Raw genomic sequence first — 20,773 nt, forward strand, 5'->3', positions numbered from 1 at the left:
AATGACATTAAAATACAGTTCCAGTCTAAACCTCATAGATCCTTAGGCCGTCTATAGTTCAAGGGCAGTCAGACTGGTGCCTGATTTCAGACTGACTAACTTCCCAGCCTTTGATAGCAAGCCATCCCTTGTTATTTTGTTCATTTCCTGTAGTTTACGTGGTATTCACTCCTTAGTAAAATTATCATTTTAGTAGCAACAACATTCGTAGCAGAAGGACAAAATCAAGGCATTTAAGAGATCATTTCAAGTTAGCACTTAATGATAGCTGAGGCATGAACCCACGACCAGGAGCAAATCAGGCAACCCTGACATCATTTGATCTCACTATTTAAAAATAGACATCTCAGCCTGTAGTGTTCAAACCTGACTGACTGACTGACTGACCAGTAAGTCACAGATATACTTCTATACTAAATAACTTCCATCTTATTATCAGTTGCTATTCTGCATTAACAGGAGCACAACACACAGCAAATATTTTTGTCAAGCTGGTCCAGATAAAGTTTGAAGAACTGGAGATGGCCCTTATAATCTGTGCAGTAAACTACAAAGCGATGTCTGCAGTGACTGCTACATAGACGGTACATAGTCTTTATGTTCAAGAGCAAGCCTTAATGAAGATATTTAGCGAACGGAAGAAGCCCTAGCCAATGTAGAATCAAGCTCAGCATGCGCCAGTGGAGCCTATTCTATATCCTGTGTGAAGCATCATGCTGCTGCTCGTACACTGCTGTTGTAACTCAAACCTCTTCATTTAAAGCCAGCACACTGTGACTATGCCTGGAGTACATGTATTCGTATATCCTTCAGCTTCCAAGAATGACTGTGAGAAGGATGAGATGATGGGGCTGATGATCAGAACCAGGGAGCTCTGAGGCAATAGAAAAGCTACTGTGTGTCAGACATACATTTTATTTCTCTGTTTCATAGTGTATGCTTATACAACTGCATAGAGAAAATCCGGCTAAAAGTGGTTTGCCACAATGGTAACAATCTAGTTTAAACCAGAATCTTTACAATATGCTCAGATCGCCTGGGCCTCTGAAGATATGTTTCCCCTTGCATCCCTCTCCAGTTTTTTCAAACTGTATTATCATAGATGTAGGCATTTTATCTGCTTGGGCATTCTGCAGTTTATATCCCTTTATACTTGGGATGTGACTTCAATATATTTAGACCTCCAGTAAAACCACACAAAAAACGTATTTAGAAAGTTTAGAGCCCTTCCACCTTCTGAATGCCTCTTTTGCAAACTGGTGAATGCTTCTATAGCGCAACAATACTTGGTTTTGCTATTCACATGAAAAATCCCCACTAAATGGTTAATGTTGATTTAGCAATCAACTTTCTAATGCTCATGCTTATCTTACCATATTTCATTCTGTTCTTACCCATGATTTAGCACTGTTGCATGTTTGGAGAAGATCAGTTTAATTAATTAAGAACTTTCTGGTCTGACTCTATATCTGGACTTATTTCTAGCTAGTCTGAAAATCTTACACCAGTATAGGTTGCTTCAGAAATATTTGACAGCATCAATCGTTAACAGCCTCAATTACAAAAAGCCTTTGAATAATGAATTGATAATTTGTCAAAACCAAAAATGGAAAGCAAGGGATGAGTCAAAGCTGTGCAATCCAGTAAATGAGGGCAAGCTGGCATCTCTAGGCTCTCAAACTGAGCTGAAGAGAGGTGCTGGGCCACTCATCTCACTTATTCCTAGCTCTGCATTTGTCATGGTTATTGAGGCAGGCTATTTTAGAGTATCAGTGTGGATCTTGCTTGGGGTTTCTAATTGTTAGAATAATGATGACAGTAATGAATTTGGGAACAAAAAAACTGGAGCTCTTTGGGTCACAGATTGAGGACAGAGAAGGTGAGAGAGCATGGCAGCCCTCTTCAAACTGAATAATACTGTAATTGTCACGTTTTTGAAAAAGAAACCACTGACTTACTTTAAAAGGTAACAAAGAACACTGACAAACTAGAAGGACCTATGTAATTTTCTACATAATATTTGGAAATGAGACAATCAAAATCAGAAAAATAATAGTGTAAGAGAAAAACTAAATTTAGAAAGGGATATACTTGAACTGCACGATATTTATTATCACTAAGGCTGCCACAAAGCTGTTCAGTAAGGATAAAGATGGACAAGTAGACTCAAAAATCTGTCGGTTATACTTTCCAGAGCACAAAATGGCCAACTTCATATTGGTGATGCTAGGTAGGCAGAGAAATCACAACAATTATAACCTAACAGGAGAATTCAGGCTCTCCCTGCAAAATCTTTCCTATTATACTAACCAGTTCTTTTCTAGAAAGAAAGTTCACTTCAGACTAGTGACATATAGAGCTAGTAGCATATAGATCCACTCTAATGCCCAGTCAGGCCATCTTGCAGTCAGCTGCAAGTTAGCTAATTTGGCAGTGACATTAATATCCATTGAATCAACGTCAATACATGGTTTGTTCCCAGAGTACAAATTGCATGATGCTGCCCCTCAGCGAGGCTTCACAGATCAGAGTTAATGAGCCACAGCTGAGCCTCCACTCAGCAGATGAAGAGGCACCAACGGACTAAGGAAGTGGCTGTTATGGGCCTTTAGCACAGACTGCAAAGTAAAATGGCACAGTAACAGCACACAAACCCATAGCCTTTAAAGGCCAAATCCTCAAACTCTCAAAATCAGATGGCACAATGTTTACCACCATTTCTAGTGGGTTATAACTCACCCCAAGAGCAAACTCAGCTCAAGAAAGCTTTTAAGAAAGAAGGTCATAGATATGCCAAGACAAACATACCTCTTGGCATTAGATGTGTCACTGCAGAGAGTATTAATACTGACCACACGCAAGGGGAGAACCAGCTTAGCGAGCTAATGTTGGGGGAGAGGGTCCAGGTTGCTCAGGAAGAAGTCAGAGGGCAAAAGGATACTGAATCTGAAGAATCTCACCCCCATATTCACAACAGTAGCACAGTTTATGATCTGACAAAAATATCCTGAATACAAAATGAGAAAGAGGCAGCCCTGAAAAATACACAAGCAGCACTGTTTGTGAATGCTCTTGTAACAGAATTTACTAAAACAACAACAACAAACCCCACTAAAATACACCAGTGAAAAGGTAACGAGAAGCCATGGTGCATAAGCCAGAAAATATTCTGACAAAATGAAATGGGAAACTAGACAGTTGCAGATGGAAGAGAAGGTGCTTGAAGAAGATTCAAGAAGGCAAATGACACAAATAATAGGATTTAGAAAATGGAAGAGTAAAAATGTGCTAAAGATGAAGAAGGTCAGAATGCACTTAGAGATCGAATGGCAAGTAGAGAAGTCCTAGAAAAAGAAGAATAAAAAGAAGAGAAAATAAAAGTACATTTTGTCAGAATGTACTGACAGCACACAGGACAGATCCAGGCAGAAAAATATTTACAGAGATAAAGAAGAAACTTTTTCTAAAGACAAATAAAACGGCTGCATAAATTCTGTAGTTTATATGCAATATAAGGCAATGTGTGTTGTTGTATTTTGTATGTATGTAATGTGTATCAAGTACCTTTCCTTTGCATTGCAGAAAAGCAGTCCAAATGTTACATATAAGCTTTTAGCTCATTTAAAGAACCAGTGCTGCTATGCAATATCCCTGTATTAACCCTCTTGCAGGCAGTGCTCAGATAACATACATTTTCACCCCAACTGGATGCTATGGCTCCCATTTCTTTGAGTGTTATTCCTATTTCTGTGAACTGTTCATTATGTGATTACAATGCTGTTTTGTTACAAATGCTACTGACTGCAAGGCCTGGGTTCTCCACCTCAGCAGACAATGCAAAGAACAGAGGCAGCAGAAGGGTAGGTCAGGAAGGGGAAGCGAGCGCATGGTGACAATACCTAGAGTGTGCTGCGAAGTCTCACTCCCTGTCTGCCCACTCTGTCCTGGGTAAGAAAGCAAGAGTGCACAAGAAGGTCATAAACCAGCAGCACACCATGTCCCTGGTGAAGTGGGACAGCCATCCAAGTGCCTTATAAAGAGCTCCTGACAAACACCGGGCTAAAGGACATGCTGAAAAGAGAAAGGGAGAGATGGGAATGGTTGGAGGGAGCAACCTGCTTATTGGGTACTGGGAAAGTGCTGCAAATTTTTTTTAAAAACTGCCATGGCTGTGTGAAAGATTAGCTATTCCTTGAGATTTCTGTGAATACTCACTTTGTTATGCTGCCTGTCCAGGCATGTTGGATGTTTTTTTGGTTTCAGAACCAACCACTGCAGTCCTGTTCCTCATCATGTAAAATGAGCAGGGACGCTCTTTCTAAAGACTCCCTTTCCAGTGTTTGATGTAACAAGGATAGCTACTTGCTGCTGCTCTAGTTATTCAAACCGAAAAATGGCCAGGCCACGGGAACATGTTCACCTGGAGCTTCTACACCATGGCTGGTCTATTCCTGAATAGGGACACAATAGAAGAGAAACAGAGGATGATCAACAGGACATGTATTTATTCTGCTAATCTCCGTAAGTTTCCCCAAAGATCACTAGAGGGTAACTGAGATGCTCAGTGGTCTGTCTCCATCGGCCTCAAGCTATGCGGGATGAATCCAGTTTTTGGGGCAGAGATATCAGTAGTTACATAAACTGTGAGTTGCAGATCATTGCTGAAGCCTGCTACCCACAAGTGATAATGTGCTAACAACTAAGATATTTGCAAGACAGAAAACCCCAGAAAACACAAACTTAAGATCCTTCCATTTTACAGTTACACTCAGTGTTTAAAGAAAATGATGACCTCTCATGACTGATGAAGTTCTCATTATGGCTTACTGTCTTGCATCATTTGAATAGTTCATTCAGACTGGCTCAACGTAATTCTCCCAAAGGTACCTTACCCTGAAGTATGTGATGCATTTTAGTCCCAAGTTCACCACTTTTCACTAGTCTTTTCACTTATACTGTTGAAAAATTTAAGCAAAAATAAGTAAGAAGAGAATAATTTTCACTAAACAGATAAATCTTTCAGCATTTAAAGCTTGAATATTTTGTTCCTTTTCTTACTCTATCTTTGCTACACACTGAATGTTCCATAGCAGAGTCTTTGAAGGCTGAGAACCACAGCTGAGCAAACTAGGAAATTATTATCACCCTCCCTTTTCAAGCAGTGTGATTTTTATTCACTTAGACAGTAAACAAGGTCAGAGGAGTTCATCAAAATTGTCAAGCAGGCCTACAGTATACCAATCTTTTTATATAAGCTAGTTCTTCAATTGATTGTAAAACAGCATAGTCCTCCTGTTCACAGATAAATATCTAGTATTATAAGGGTAAAATGCTACAGAGCTGTCAAATAAAATATTGCATTAGATTAGAACTACAAAATATGATCTTTGTTAACTATTCCTTGGTAATGAACAAAGTTTAAATAGGTTTAAATGCCTGAACATCAGGGATTTGCACTTGTAGCATTAACTTGCTTTTCAAAGTAAATTTGTTCAACCAATTTCCTAACGTATGGATAATGATTCTTTCAAACTGTTCACAGGTTAGGGCAGATTCAAGGGTGAACTACTGCATTTTTGGAAGTCAGTGGCAAAGCTTTCATTGGCTCTGATTGAGCCAGCATCTCACATTTATCTTACCACATAAACCCCACCATGCTTTGCTTGAATTGTGACCTAATTCCAATGAAGTACTTAATTTTACGCTTAACTTCAGTCCCACTACAGCTGATAGGACTAGCTAATTGTTTTAAATTAAGTAGGACCTTAATTATGTTGCTCAATGAAAATCTCTTTAAGTAACAAGTGTTACATAATTACCAATTAAAAAACCCCTAAGAATAAATGTTTTTGAACCTGACTTTCTAAAACACTTCCTGAAACAAAGATTTAACAAAAACTGTTATTAAACAAGGAGTATATTGTTACCTGAAGAGTGAGGTAATCAGCCAGAATCTGGAGAGGATGATATGAGTTGGACAACCCATTGATTACAGGGATTGTGGCTTCTTTTGCCATTAGATCCAGATCAGTATGGTTATAAACTCGAGCCAGGATTGCATTTGTCATGCTGGACAGCACCCTAGAGGACGGAAGGAAATACCTAAGTCAAACATAATAAATATTTGCCTGTTGCACTCTTCAATGTGCAACACATAAATGTTAATGAGAAGCAGTACTGAATCAAATATTTTGAGCTATCTTAATAATTTATGATGCCTGCATAACACACTTAAATGTCTACATTTAACAACTGCTAATAATTAAGTAGTTTTACTTATGAACAAACTATAATAAATAAATAAGAACTGTTCCTGTATTCAATACCTTTTTTCTTTAGTTTTTGACTGTAGCCACAGATTTAGCATTTATAAGTGTTAACTGAAATAAAACAAGAAATGGCTTGACAATGTAATATTTGCAGTATTTGATAACTTGGGAAGAGATAAGGTGTAACATTTCTTCAGTCTTTTAGCAAAGAACAAATGCAACATTGACAGAATGTTTAGTTTGTATGGTTACCTGACTCATGTGAGGATTAGGACTAAATACTTGTCTCAGATTACCACAACTCTTTACTCACCTCAGTGAAAATTAAAATCGAAGGTCAACATACCAGCCCATTCTTTCTCCTATCTACATGCTTGCATAGTGACACAAATGGTATCACCATTCAAGTAACATCAGAGTTTGAAACTCAGCATATAGATTAGGGCATGCAAGAATCACTGCACCACTCTGGCCTTACTTTATTTGCCAAAGGGTGAAAGACTCAGAGATTAGCATAGTGGATTAGCATAGCATACTCGGTATGTTTTGAATTTTTAGATAAATTAAACATAAATTGGGGCTTAGCTCTGCATTTCTGTGCTATAATCAAGCCCTGAAGCATGACTTTGTAGTACTATTTTGTGTGTTTTAAGATTATGCCTAATTGGAACTTAAAACAAAATAAAAAAGAAAGAAGACTGAATAGAAGAATATGAAAAACTCCTGCAATATCCATCTTTCTGATTAGCCACATGGGATTCTGGTATCTCCTCCTGTGGAAAATATGGCTGCAAATGGCATACTTTTTACCCAGGGAAACCTCCTGAGTTTTTTTCTATTGGTATTAAACATTCCTTACACACATAAAACTCCTATAGAGCATTAGAGGATTCTCTGTGCAGCTCTCTCTGAAGATTGCTGGAAGTGAAAAGGAGGAACTGAATAGGGTATTTACTGGAGTGTAAGGTACTGGAAAAATTGTTATTTGTGCCATTACTTCTTCCTAGCTCACAAGTTTCAAAATTTTTTTGTTTAATCTACCTTGAATCACATAACTATGGACAACCTGGTGTCCACCCTAAATTGGACATAACTATTCCCTCTATAGCTAAGAAAAAGAGGAAGTAGCATTAAGAAATTGCTCACTTATCTTAGGTAGCTTTTTAGGACATTAGGTTGGCTGATCCCTACCCCACACAGCTCGTAAAGAATTTCAAAAAGTTGTTTCTTTTGCAGTGTATGTCATTGAGGAAATTCAGTCATAATCAATGACCAAGTAGTGATCACTGCTGGACTTTCTTCCTTATTCTGTTGATAGTAGGTACTTGAACTCCTAGACACTTAATGCAAGACATCAGGCAGTCCTTCAGACAGCATTTCTAGATGTCATATTACAGGGGAACCCAAGGGGAAACTGGGCTTATCCTTTGTGAAATCAAAACCAAACTGAACTCCGCCAAAAAACAGCCCTCATCTGATGGTCTTCTGTAACCAAATCAATTTGAAGGCAACAGTGTAGGGCTGGGATTGTTTAGGAAAAAGACTTGGCATTACAAGATTGTGAGCGTATTAGCTTCAAATCCCAGAGCTTGGAAAGAAATGAGTATATTGGAAAGCTGCATTTCTATCTTGTTAAAATAAGTTCATTTCTAGGCTGGAAAGCTGGAAAATAATACTCAGGTGTATCCTCTAAGGACTCCAAGATGAAATATATATAAAGGCTTTCTTTTTTGTTGTTGATCTTTGGATTTTTAACATAGTATTGTGATTTTTGGGTCATCTGCATACAAGGTTGGATACCTTATTTTTTTCTTGAAAGTATGTACTAATTCAAAGGTCTAATTTTTTAACAAGATTACTTACTTTAATGCTATCAATATTATTACAGGGGTTTAGTGCAGACTTGTTCTTAGTAAATACTGAGGAGGCTTAAAAAGATAAAATTCATTCCCCATAGATGCAAAGATTTCTCCCACAATAATCTCTGTAAACTGTTAAAAGTCACAGAGCTACAGTGGTGCAGAAAGGAACTGCTTTACAGTGAAAAATACAGGTACAATATTCGCATTTCATTTAACATGAATCTCATATGCTGAACAACACTGAAAGAGTTAGAGCCCCTTAATGGGGGGTAAGTTTTTGCTCTTGTGTCAGTGCAAATACAAATGTTTTGTGAAGCATGGAAGAATCGTATTATGGCCAGGTAGTAAGTCACTAAATACATGTTCACAGTAGAAATGCTCTCACCACTTACCTGCACCAATTCTAATAAAAACTTGGGACTTTTATAGTCCTGTGTCCCCTTTGCTTTAAGTCTCAACCTCAAGTACTTTTAAGGCCTTTAGAGCCCCAGACACAAAGCTGTAAATATTTGAAATACTCTGTGGGTCTATATAGGCATTCTTTTTTTTATTCTCACATTAACTGCATAAGATTGGCATGTCATCCTTCATTCACAGAAAATGCCAAGGAACGAATACTTAGGTTGTTCTTTTGGGTAAACAAAAGCTGGGAAAGCTGATAGCCCTCACACCACTGTAGCACTCGAGGGCTGTGACTCAAGTGGAAGAGTAAAATGCCCAGGTTAGGCTCTGAAATAGGGGCTCAGCCTGGAAGAACAAGCGGTGATGGAGGAGAGGGGATTGAAAGGCAGGCGGGCATTGTAGGATTTCTCTCCACAGAATGGGGAACTCCTCTGGAGCTGCTAGGGAATTTGCTTGCTTCTGCCTTTTGTCGTATTTCTTGTAGCTTGCTGTCTTTCTATTTCCCTTTCACTTATGCAAACAAACATCATTCAGGAGATTGCAAACCAAAGGTATAATGGTCATTCATTATACCATTTGGGAAAGAGGAGTGAAAAGGAGGTCTACAGGAAACATGTCCTTTTCAGTATCAGAACACGTCAGGATCTGTCACCCTGCTGGTGTCTGAAGGACAGATGACCTGCCCCAGGCATATGTGGTGTGTGGTGTGACAGTGGTGAATTAGGAGGGAGCCAGGGAGCACTGTGTAAGGCCCTAAGCACATCCTTCCCTCTCCTGGAGGTTGGGCTGATGGGGCTCAGGGCCAGCTTAGCAAGCGCAGCTGAGGGCTGCCCTTGTCACCCTGAAAACCAGGCAGAGGCTCTCTTGCAGCACTGCAGGGATGCTCAGCCAGGACTGACCCACTTCCCTTGGGAGCTACAGCTTTTACTGCATTCCACCCGTGTCTCTGCCTATCTCAATCCCAACTCATGGGTGACTGCCTGCAGCAGCCCCAGCCTGGCCCTGTCCCCGTGGCAGTGCCCAGTGCCCGATGCTGGGGCTGCCCCTGACTGCCCTGCTCGTTTGCAGAGCTGTGGGACAGGCCCACGTGGTGAGGACTGCCCTGCCAGGAGCCACCAGCCTCGTGGTGCCCCAACACACTGCTCTGAAGTCTCTCACCATTTGTCCTTCCCTTCACTTCCACAAATGCCACAGTGAAATTTCATATTGTCCCTGGTAAATCCTCCCTTCCTTTGGCTTCACCAGTCACCTCTTGCAGCACTGTTACCCTTCTCCATTATTTTGTCTTGAAGCCTGAAGTCACTCATCCAATTAGGACAACTCTGCACTTTCTCCTTCATTTCCCACTGCCATGATGTGCCAGTCCCTTCTCAATTTCAGTTCCTTTTAGCTGGTGCAAATAGTTGATCTTCATCTTTCCACTCTAGCACACTGACATTCCTGCCATCATGCAGGTCCTATCTCCTAGTCCAGCCTCCCATCTCCCCACTGTGGCTTCTCCTGCACCACAGGAAGACACTTGGAGATTAAATTACTATTTACATCAATGCTGGGCATTTACCTCTAATTTACCTGTAATATGACATAATAAGCTATATGTTTGACTTGAAAAATCCTTCATCTCTCATGTCAATAGAGTTGTAGCAGGTATGCATGTGCTCTGAAGATTTCAAATGGCACACTGATTAAACTATAACTATCCTGCTTAAGCTGGGGCAATGTCTGATGCTGTATGAAGAATTTCCTTTGAAAGGATGTGTTTGTATCCCATGTCAGTGTTTCAGTTCTGCTGAACTGGCCAGGTGGACACTGGCCTCATGTACAGCAGACTTGACTGTTAAATCTCAGGTTAGTCTGGTCCCTCTGTAGACTCGTAAGTCCCCATGACTTTTTGAATCTTAGAAATGTAAACTTGTAGTTACTAAAGCAAGGCAGTGGGACACACTTTTACTGAATCATCTAATTTTGTTATTAGCAATGTTATGCATCTGGCAGGGAGTGAGACCTAGGCATTTTCAAGACTCAAGAGACTGAAATTTTGGCTTTCTACCATCAACATACTTATGTCCCCCACTTTAGCAGTTAAAGGCAGGAAAGAAAAAAAATTAAATGTTTGCGGGTTTGGTGTTTTTCTTATGTTTTCTTTGAGTATCAGCACAGAGAGAATAGGAACACAATTCTCAATCTCGCCCACTAAAGACCATGAAACCTGTAGGAGTCAGCAGAGGATATGGCTCCTCAGTTGGCCAATCACATGTCTTTCACCAAAACAAAAAGGACACTTCAGGCACTGAGCACAACTGAGTCAAACTCAGGCCTAGAAAGAGGCACAATACTTTGACTCAAAGACTCTAATGTATGGAGAACTATGAAAAACAGCAAGAGCATCTGCAAGAAATAACCTCCATAACCTCATGCTCTGTTTGCTTTCTGCAACACTGAGGGAAACGCACTGGAGAAAAGCCTTGAACTCCGTTCTTCTCTGCTATGGCAGTGGGGATAGGCTGCTGGCTACCTATCCCTACATGCACAAGGGTTTGGGCAAGAACAAGGTTTTCCGGGGTGCTGGTAAGAAAAAGAAGCGTTAGCCCAGCAGTCCTGACAGCAGGTGCAGTGGAAGAGGGAACATGGAGATCAGGAACCTGCTGCAAATTCCTGGCTCAGTTTGGTGCAGGTGAAAGAGAGAGACCACAGTGGCTTTCAGTGCCATCCTATCACTCCAGGCAGGCTAAGGCCCACCAGCAGCAGGCATATCTGGGATAAATAAAGCCTCTGCTTTTGATTTTCAGTCATTTTCCAGTACTTCTAGCTCCATGAGAAGCAAGAGAACCAGAATGTGCTAGTCTTGTTTGAGTTATGTGCCATCATCAGTGGAGCTATGTAACCGAGATTTGTAAAACTTTTCTGTTTGTGTGAGTTATCACCCTCACTGACACTCAAAACCCCCAGATTTGATAAATATATCTCTTATTGTGAGATGTTTTGGAGAGCCAGAATAGATGGAATGACAGTGTTTTGAACTACAGATTGTGTGAGCTGATCTGCAAATATTTAAGAAATTTGGAGGGCCTCCTGACATTTCATGAAAAGAAAATACTAGCTTCTAAAATTATGCAAGAACGGTTTCAGCCTGATTGAATACTTCCTTATGCATCTACCAATCAGGCAAATGACATCTTACTAACCTTGCTGTATCTGTGAGACTCTCATTAGTGCCCAGATGTATATCCTGAGTTGTAAGGAAGCAAGGATGTCCCCCAAGGAGAGCAAATCCTGCAATGAGGACAAATAAAAGAGATATTAAACACCAGAACATCGTATTTACAACCAAGTTTCAAAATCTCTTTCACATAAAAGATATTTCCAGCAAGAAAGGTAAAGCTCAGTAGGGCATGCAGATGTTTCAAATACTTGAAGTCAGACTCCGCAAAACACAAATAAATGCATTCTAGAATAAAAACACCCAAGTATGCTAAAATCCTTAGGCATCAGTTCTGCTCCCTTTTCAGAGAAACACTTAAGGCTACAAGCCCACATATTGCCAAAGGCATTACTATGACTCCATATTAAGAGCTAAGTAACCTGCTGAATTTCTACAATATCAACTTCAAGGTACTTTGCATCACAGAAATAGGAAAGTCCCTCTGAGCCATTAGGTCTAATTCCACCTCACTGACAGAAGCTATGGTAAAGACCTGCAAGTATATTCACTCGTTTAGAAAACATTATGTCCTATAACAAACTTAAGAGCTTGGCCATACTTAATAAAGTGCCTTCAAAATTACAAAGGGATAGAGAATAAAAGATCTCAGATGCTGCCATTATCCCTCTGCCCTACAATAGGAAAGAATTTACAAGGTGAGCCAAGGAACTGGATTAGACCCAAAGAATGAAATCCTGAAATCCACTCCCGCACAGGAAATCAAGGAAAGACCTGAGCACCGTTTAAGAATATAAAACCCTTTTGCTACTTAAAAGAAGCCTGGACACTCATTTGGACAAAGGTAAATATCTCCCTAAGTGCAAATCTCAGTTCCAGTTCTGCCTCTTTTCCATCAGGCCACCACTAAAAAGCTGCCAGAAGCAACCAGCTGACCCAAACAGGGAGGAAAACAGCTTTTTATCACCAACATACAAGTCTCCATGCTTTTTTCTCCCTGTTCTTAGTCTCCAGTATGATGGCCACATATTGGGCCTCGGGAGTTTTGACTTAGGGACTGTAACAAACAGTTTATCAGAGGTGTTGCACAGGACACAAGGTCTTGTAACTGGGGAAGTGCAAAGCAGAGGATTTGAAATGGGCTTTAGGTAGCCCTCTAGGGCCCTTTCTGTGCATTGGTAAAGATTTTCCACATGAAAACAATTCCCTTTTAGTAGATCTTTTCCTGTCTCTGCTTTCCATGATGGAGGCAATTTGTAGAGGATCCTGATGTGGACAGACCAAACTTGTTAAGACAACAACATACGGAGAAGTGAGCCTCTGTAGTAGAGATGACAAAAATCTCGAAGGAAGCCTGCATTATTTTTATTGCCATGAAGAGAAAAGCTGCATACAGCACAGCAGAGCTGAGACCCCTCTTCTTTAGTGAAGTGTTATCTCTTGGAGGTGCTAACAAATTCTGTGTCCTTACATACAACAACAACAACAACAAAAAAAAAAGAAGAAGAAGAAGAAGAAGAAGAAGCTGCTTGGGGGGGTTCTAGCCATTAGATGGCACTGCAAACATCGCTAGGACTGCAGCTTCAACAGGCTGTTAAGTTGATCCCACAGCTATTACTCTTTAAAAATGATTGAAGCAGGAATGAACACTGAAACTTTTGACAGATAAAACCAAAGAACTCCAGTCAGGCTCCAGGGCAGGAGAGCAATGCAGCCTTTCATACTACTCTGCCAACACAGCACAACCAGATCCCTAACACAGAGCAGCCCTTGCTAAAGTTCATCCCACACAAGTGGCAGGACTGAGATGAGGTCTGCCACTTCAGATTGATTCAGACAGTTCCTAGATTTTAAAACCAAATGGATAAAAATAACATCAGAAAATCACTGCCTTTTGAATGTCCCAATTTCCCTTAATATTAATTTTAAAATAACATTACTCCAGACTCCATCTGAAGGGCCACTCGTTCCCCTGTCCAGCCTGTGTATATTCACTTTATTGAAAGGGCCTGATTTTACTTTCCCTGTGTCATCATTAAGGGTTGCCCCAATTCACAGTCGTTAGAGTCAGACCCAGCAAGTTTTAAGAATTAAGTGTTACTAATTCTGTTATTACTATTTATCATTATAAAAACATTCACTACAAATTTGCTGGTTGCGTTGCCCTCCTTTCTTATTCTCTCAGAAGCCTTTTTATATTAAGACAGGAAATTTTTTTAGGTTTCCCCAGATACTTTCACCTCCTCTTTGCAGCACAGACACAAACACTGTATTTATGAGAATGTGTATTTGAACCATTGCCTGGACATTACAGCCCATCTATTCAAGATAGGTTTTTAAGCCAAGACCTTAAGGATGAAAAGTCATCTGTGGTAACTTCTCAGGTTTTCTACAGTTATTTTTCAAAGTCACATATGATTATGTCAGTGACTTATATCAACAAGTTCCACACAATACAACAGTTCTGCATTTCAGGCTTCTAAATGAATACACTTTGGCAGATCCTTCACATCCTAGGCTCCCATGGATACGTCCTGTTTTTCTATAAATGATGCCAAGGCAAGAAAAGAGGAATCAGATCATTTATCTAGAATTGTCAGACATCAGGTAACCAAGTCAGAGCTACCACCTGGCGCCCATGTACACAGCAGAGTCCTATTGCCCTGAACTTTCTGCTCATGAACCAGCCATCTGTGCGGGCCCCAAGAACGTATTTCCATTCAAAGCTTTCCAACTGGAAATACAGGAGCTCTGTACTCTAGCTTTGGATATAGTTGCAGAGAAAGAGTCTGTGCTTTAATTAGCATCCAGAGTACTAATATAAGAACTTCCTGCAGATATGCAAGCACCAATTCAGCAAGTAACAAGCACAGGCTTCAGTGCTGTGGTGAACTGGAAGGTCTAATCCTCTTCATTGTCACAAAGTGGTAATATCTAAAGCCAAATATTAACTGCTCATATTTATTTTTGTTGCATCATCTGCAACAAACTTTTGCCTTAGGTTGTGGCACAGTCTTGAGCTGACTTATGCAAACTATTTTACTAAGGACATGAGTGCTGGCAGTTACACGGACATATGGTGAGATCTCCATGCCAGTTTGTCCCTGTTATGTTGGGTAAAGTGGCCAAAGCGAATCCTCTAGTTTACACACTGGATACACAGCTATGGGGTTGCCTCTCCATCTTCTCATCTCACGCTCATCTTCTCAAGCATCCATCTTCTCAATCTCCAAGAAGGATCCTTTCTTTTTTTAACATTACAGGATATACGGATTTCGATTTGCTAGCTTACTCATTGCCTACCAAGACTTACTATCTAGAAAGTTGTTACCTGCCTAGACTGGTAACAAAGAATCCTTTAGGCAGCAATTACAGGAACAATTCTCAAGTAGAAGACCAAATCCTAATGGTATTTTTCTAAAGCTACCTGTCCAAGCAGATAGTAACATAACAGAGACCTCTTGCCCCCTTTGTAATGTAGCCAAGGTATATAATAATGCCCTTCTAACTAAATAACAGATTTTCCATTTCCTGTGATGTACTACCATCACCAGTCTGTTAGAATGTATGAAGTGATACAGCTATTATTGTCACTGTATGTAGTAGTCTTCAGATATGGATCTCATTTTCCTCTCATCCCAGTGTGAGTAATACTGGAAGTCATACTGGTGTAGTGAGCTGGTGTCAGTACACCTCTATAAAGGTATTAGAAGTTGGGTCTCCATTACACAACGAAACGAGGTATACAGAACTTTTCAGCCTGTATTATTTCCTCTCCATTTCTACCTTGTGACATATTGTCTGCATTCACCATCTGTGAAATGGTTGGATTTATTTCTAATTTCCTCACTGAAAAGTAACCACAGCTATGTATTTTAAGAGTATCAGTGACAACCAGCATATTTTACTCTAAAGCTGTAACAAAAACAGGGCATTCACCTTTTTGCCATGCCTGAGGATGTTTACTTTGTAAGTAATATATGACCATGCGGAATATCTTTGTTTTCAAAAATTATGCAAGATTTTATATAGAATGGGTTTGGGATTCTGTCTGCAAACAGATGACGTATTTTCCAATATAACAGCACAGATGACACATTTTCTAATATAATAGTCAGTAATAGTAATAAATTTATCAGGTTCAGCAAAACTCGATTTATTTTGCCAATACACTATGGAAGTTATTTGTAGTTCTTCATTAAACTTACAAAATTATTACTAATCTTTAAAAATGTAAAAATAATATGAGTTTCAGAAATATTCATTAGAACATTGTTCAAAAGAGTAAGGCATCAAAGAATTATACCGCAAGGATCAGTACATTATTCATTACGGTTCCAATGCCATCAGAATAACATAATTTAGAGACATAATATGTTAGAAAAGATACAAATGTCAAATGCTTTACAAAGCATTACAAATTAATGTTTATTTATTTTTCAAGTATGGAGTTCTTTAGAGGCATAGGGACAACAGGACTTTTGAAAAGACTTTCACAGTGTTAATATATAGCAGTAATCTAGACACTGCACAGAAGAAAATTTGTAACCAATGCTTTCCTAGACTCTACTTCTTTTTAATGAAATACATTGATTTTCATCTAATTGTTCCTGTAAATTGCAAAGTTTATTCATATCAATCTGATCACCAGAGCTTTGTCCCACAAGTGACCTCTTCCAAGATCTTGAAAGTACAGCTCTTGGGAAATGCTATTTGAGATGACTTGTGCATTTTATAAATAAACATTTCAATCTTTCACTGGACATAATAAATCGGTATGAAATTAGTTTATTTAGCTAAAAGGAACCTGTGTGAACTCACATTTGCTTTGAGTTAGAAATTCCAAGGGAAAAGCCACATATCTTAAAAAGCAGATGAAATGTATAGAATTTCCATGGCCCCAAAATTTTTTGAGTCTGCCTTCGAAGAAAAGTTTTAGGCTTAAGGGACTTAAGACCAATTAACTGAAGGTGTGAGGTTAATGCATATAAGTTAAAACTGCACTAAAGTCCCTTGTGGAAGCTCTTACTTAGAAAAAAGTGGTCTTTTTTCACTGGAGCTTAATCCTTGGATGACTTATGTGCATTACTCCCAGCCTTAAGCTAATTCATTTGAACTTTTCCTGAGCTTCCTTCCATAAGCCTTCAAAAGTCAAGGACTAAAGAACGCTTCCCTCAGAATATACAGATGAGAAGGATAAACAGGTTCAGAGAATTCATTATTCCCTGCCCATGTACCAGGATGGCAGGCAGTTATAAACCGGTCTAAAAACACCAGAGTTCAAAGGTGTGCTGGTTTCACAGGGAGGGAAGTAAAGACTAAAACCCATACATAAGTCCTACTTATCCGTAGGGAACAAGTCTATCAGGCAGGATCAGCAAGCAAAGCATTGTGCCAGACGACATGAAGGCAAACTCAGAATTGTTTGCAGATGACCTATCTGCATCTTCCTCACATTATTTTTATATTCATAGTTTATAGAGAAATGTGAATACTTAATGTATTTCCTGTCCCTTCATTAGGAAGAAGTCGACCTAAGGGATATTGGGTCAATTTAAATATGAGAAGGGCAAGGTTCTCCTTCTCTGATGAGTAAAAAAATGTACCCCTAAGACAGGCACCAACCTGAACTGATTCCTGGGATGTAAAGTTAGAAAGTACAGCAACAAAACACAGGGACAGTACTACTAACACAATCACATGAATAATTTATTTCGGTGGTCCTAATGACTTCAGAGCAACTACCTTGTAAATAAAGATATGCTTGCGTTTCAGGGCTTGCAGGACTGTATCCTGAAAGAATAATGTTCCAGGGCCTGATCTTATTAGGCTAATACCCTGGAATCTCCATCAAGTTATCTTCCCCTGTAGGTAATCATGTTAAGTTTCCTTTTTCCCTAATCTACATCAAGGCACTACTGTGATTCCCAGTCTAAACACATACTCTGGGATGTGACAATGGTAATGCATAATACATGAGAAATATATTTATTAGAGCTTGCTCAGTATTCAATTTGAGATGCTTACTAAAATGTATGTTAGGAAAGTGTGCATCCTGCCAACATAACTGCAGTTACTTCTGCCTTTTATTTTATTTCTAATCTATCTCATTTTGGAATGATCTTGGGGAATTTCAGTGATCAAAGCGATGCACCTGCAATAGTAATAGGTAGAATGAAACACAATTAGCTAACATTCTTTCCCTATTTATGCTTTCCAACTTTAGACTTGTCTGAGTAGAAACTCCTAAATACAAAATTATGTAGTGTTTTCCAGTACATATATATTCACAGTACAGAGTTTCAAATAAATCTGACCATTGCTCCAATCTACCTGTTTCTGTGGATAATCTTGTTCTTGTGCTTCTCTTCTCAAAAATCATGGCCAAAGATTTCCCTTGCATCAAAGGCAAATACTGGAAAACATGAATTGAAGGCATTTCAGTTTTATAGTCATTACACACTTTCCAGTGCAAAACACTTCTTTCACACTGTAATCCACCATTAGTATAATTATACATTTCTTTACCATAGTTCTGTTCTCCTGTCCTTCAAATAAGTTATTAGCAATGGAGAAGGTTAGAGAGAAAGAACTAATTTGAGGGCAAAGCAACTGCATTTTGGAGCTTGATTTGAACTAGCATTAAGGAGAACTCTTATACTAATTTTGTCAGCATATAGCACAGAGAATTGTCTTCCAGTTCCTACATCATTTAGTGCTGCATATACAGCATGTGTAGATGGAGTTAGCCAATAACAATTAGCTGTACATAGCTGAGTAACCATTTCATTAGCTAAGTCCTCTGAAACACGTGAAAAACAACTCTGAACATTTTACAGGACGGTTCTTGGATTTGCAGTACATGATTTACAGTATTTAAGGGGTTAAGTGATGATGTTTAGGACAAGCCAGGTGAATTGTTGATTCCCGGTATCTTTCATAACAACCTTTATTTTCACCTTCTGAGTGACCTAAATGACAGCTAAAGCATTTTACCTCTCCTTTATGCTTTATTCTTTGTTTCAAATCTGAGGCCATCCATAGCAAATACTTGAGTTCATCTGCTGTGTAATTCTGTAGAGTGAGGAGGTCACGGCCTTTCAGATGAACATTCATTAGAGCTGGTTGCCGACACCTGCATCAAAAGAGCAACCAAAATATGCTTTTGTCATTTGGCAATAAATTGTACTCATGCTAACGCATGATAAAGAGCAAGCAGCTGAAATCTCTCATTTGACTCCACTCATCTGACCCATCTGCATAAACTTGATAGCCTGTGTTAATTAGTTTAAATAACTTTTACTGTCATGTAGACAATATGCCACAATTTACTCTGTTGATCACCACAGTAACAGCCTCTCAATTTGTATCATAAGATACAAACTACATTAAATGTAGTTTCTTATGCCTTCTGATAGGTGCATGATTTAACTGTGTGCTGTCTAATCAAATAAACCTAAATGCATAAAGCCATTCAGAGCTTAGTGAAGTAACTTATCAGTAGACTGTGTATCTGCCCTTCAGAGCACAAAATATAGGTAAATAATCTTGGCGTTCCTTCTCCCCCTTGCAGGCTTTGTGGATAGATAGGACACTTGCCACATGATACCCTCATGCATATAAAAGATGGCATTTGTATAAATGTGCATAAAATCTCTTGATCATATATGATACTGGGAATAAGGTAACCAAATTTTAAATAACAAAATAGCCACATGCTCTGACCCTTCTCCTGTCACACAAAAAACATTCAGAGTGCATGCAATGTATTTATTCAGTGTGCACACAATGTGCCCAGCCAAATTTATGAATGTGAAAAGCTAGTTTTAGAATCAAGTGAAACTGAATGTTGATCATCACCCATAGATTATCAACATCAATGCAGTAACATTTCTGTTAGCATAGATGACATATCTTAATGAAGCATGACCAAGCCAGTATTTCCACAAGCTTAAGGTTAGTAATAGAGAGTCATAGTTCAGCCCCTTCTCTGGCACTGTTTCTACAACCCTCTTTAACCTAACACAGCTTGCACTATACTCTTGCTAAAGTTTGGACTGGTACAAGCTAAGCATACCTTCTTAATTAAAGACAGCAATTTTAAACTGTTCTAGTGGAGTGCACATCAAAGAAACACAAACAAACTGGCTGAGTGCAACTACTGGTCTTTTATTTCCAAGCAAGCTCCTCATCGGCTCATCTTTGAGGTCAGGCTCAGTTATAACACCTGCCAATAGTCAAGACTTTGAGCCTATTGCCAGGAAAACTCAGGAAAAAAAAAAAAAAAAAAAAAAAGTGATTTCTATTTATGCTTCAAGTCAGTTCTGAGGAATCAAGGCCCAGGTACTACACAGGCCTATGGTGGCTTCTAGAGATTTTAGTATTTCATCTGTTAAACCTGGAAGGATGGACTCTCTTTCCTCTGAATTTTGTAGAAGAGGCTCAAACAGAAACTGAATGTGGAAGTTCACAGCTTTTAAAGAAATGGTACATATTATCACTGTCCATTTGATATCCCAGCACAAATTGCATGACTTTTCAAAACAAGTAGCAGAATTTTTTCTTTACTTGAAAATATTTAAATGCTGTGTATTTACCCTCTAGATACCTTAAAATTGCTGTAGCTACACATTGTATCACTTCCACTATGAAGATTTTTTCATAGTGAAAATGATTATGTATAACTGCAGAAACATGGACAAGGTTTGAAGAAGTAGCACAGGGAATGCAGATGCCCTGGAGATTAACATCCCTAGAAGTCAGTATATGGTGTCATATATGAAGGCAATGTGCTCCAGAGGTTTTGCAGAATACCAAAGGATTCTGCTAAGCTAAGCACAGAGATTCCCATCAATGTGCATGATGAGAATCCAGTCTCTGCACAAGCTCCAGACTGCTGGAGGGCTGGATCTGTCTGCAGCACTAAGCACACAAAAGAATGGACTTCTTGCTTTTAAAATTTAGGGTAATGTTGTGTAAGTATTTTCTTACAGTGTCTCTGAAATTTGATTCTTAAGTAAAATACAGTCTAAATTGTATATATGACTTCAGTAATAAGTATTTGTCTGTAACACTTAAAG

General features: G+C 39.1%; 1 protein-coding gene across 1 annotated transcript in view; it reads right to left on the reverse strand.

Annotated features, from left to right (window-relative positions):
* The window catches only part of OTC (ornithine transcarbamylase), a 28,742-nt gene that overhangs the window by 5,780 nt on the left and 2,189 nt on the right, over positions 1-20,773 (reverse strand). Inside the window, exons 2-5 of the mRNA XM_062574010.1 lie at positions 18,690-18,828; positions 18,027-18,108; positions 11,719-11,806; positions 5,928-6,081 (exon numbers count right to left, since the gene is read on the reverse strand). Of these exons, the coding sequence (XP_062429994.1) occupies positions 5,928-6,081; positions 11,719-11,806; positions 18,027-18,108; positions 18,690-18,828 (463 nt within the window). The remainder of the gene's footprint in view (positions 1-5,927; positions 6,082-11,718; positions 11,807-18,026; positions 18,109-18,689; positions 18,829-20,773) is intronic.

Source organism: Rhea pennata, chromosome 1 (genome assembly GCF_028389875.1).
Source record: "Rhea pennata isolate bPtePen1 chromosome 1, bPtePen1.pri, whole genome shotgun sequence".
NCBI classification, from domain to species: domain Eukaryota; kingdom Metazoa; phylum Chordata; class Aves; order Rheiformes; family Rheidae; genus Rhea; species Rhea pennata.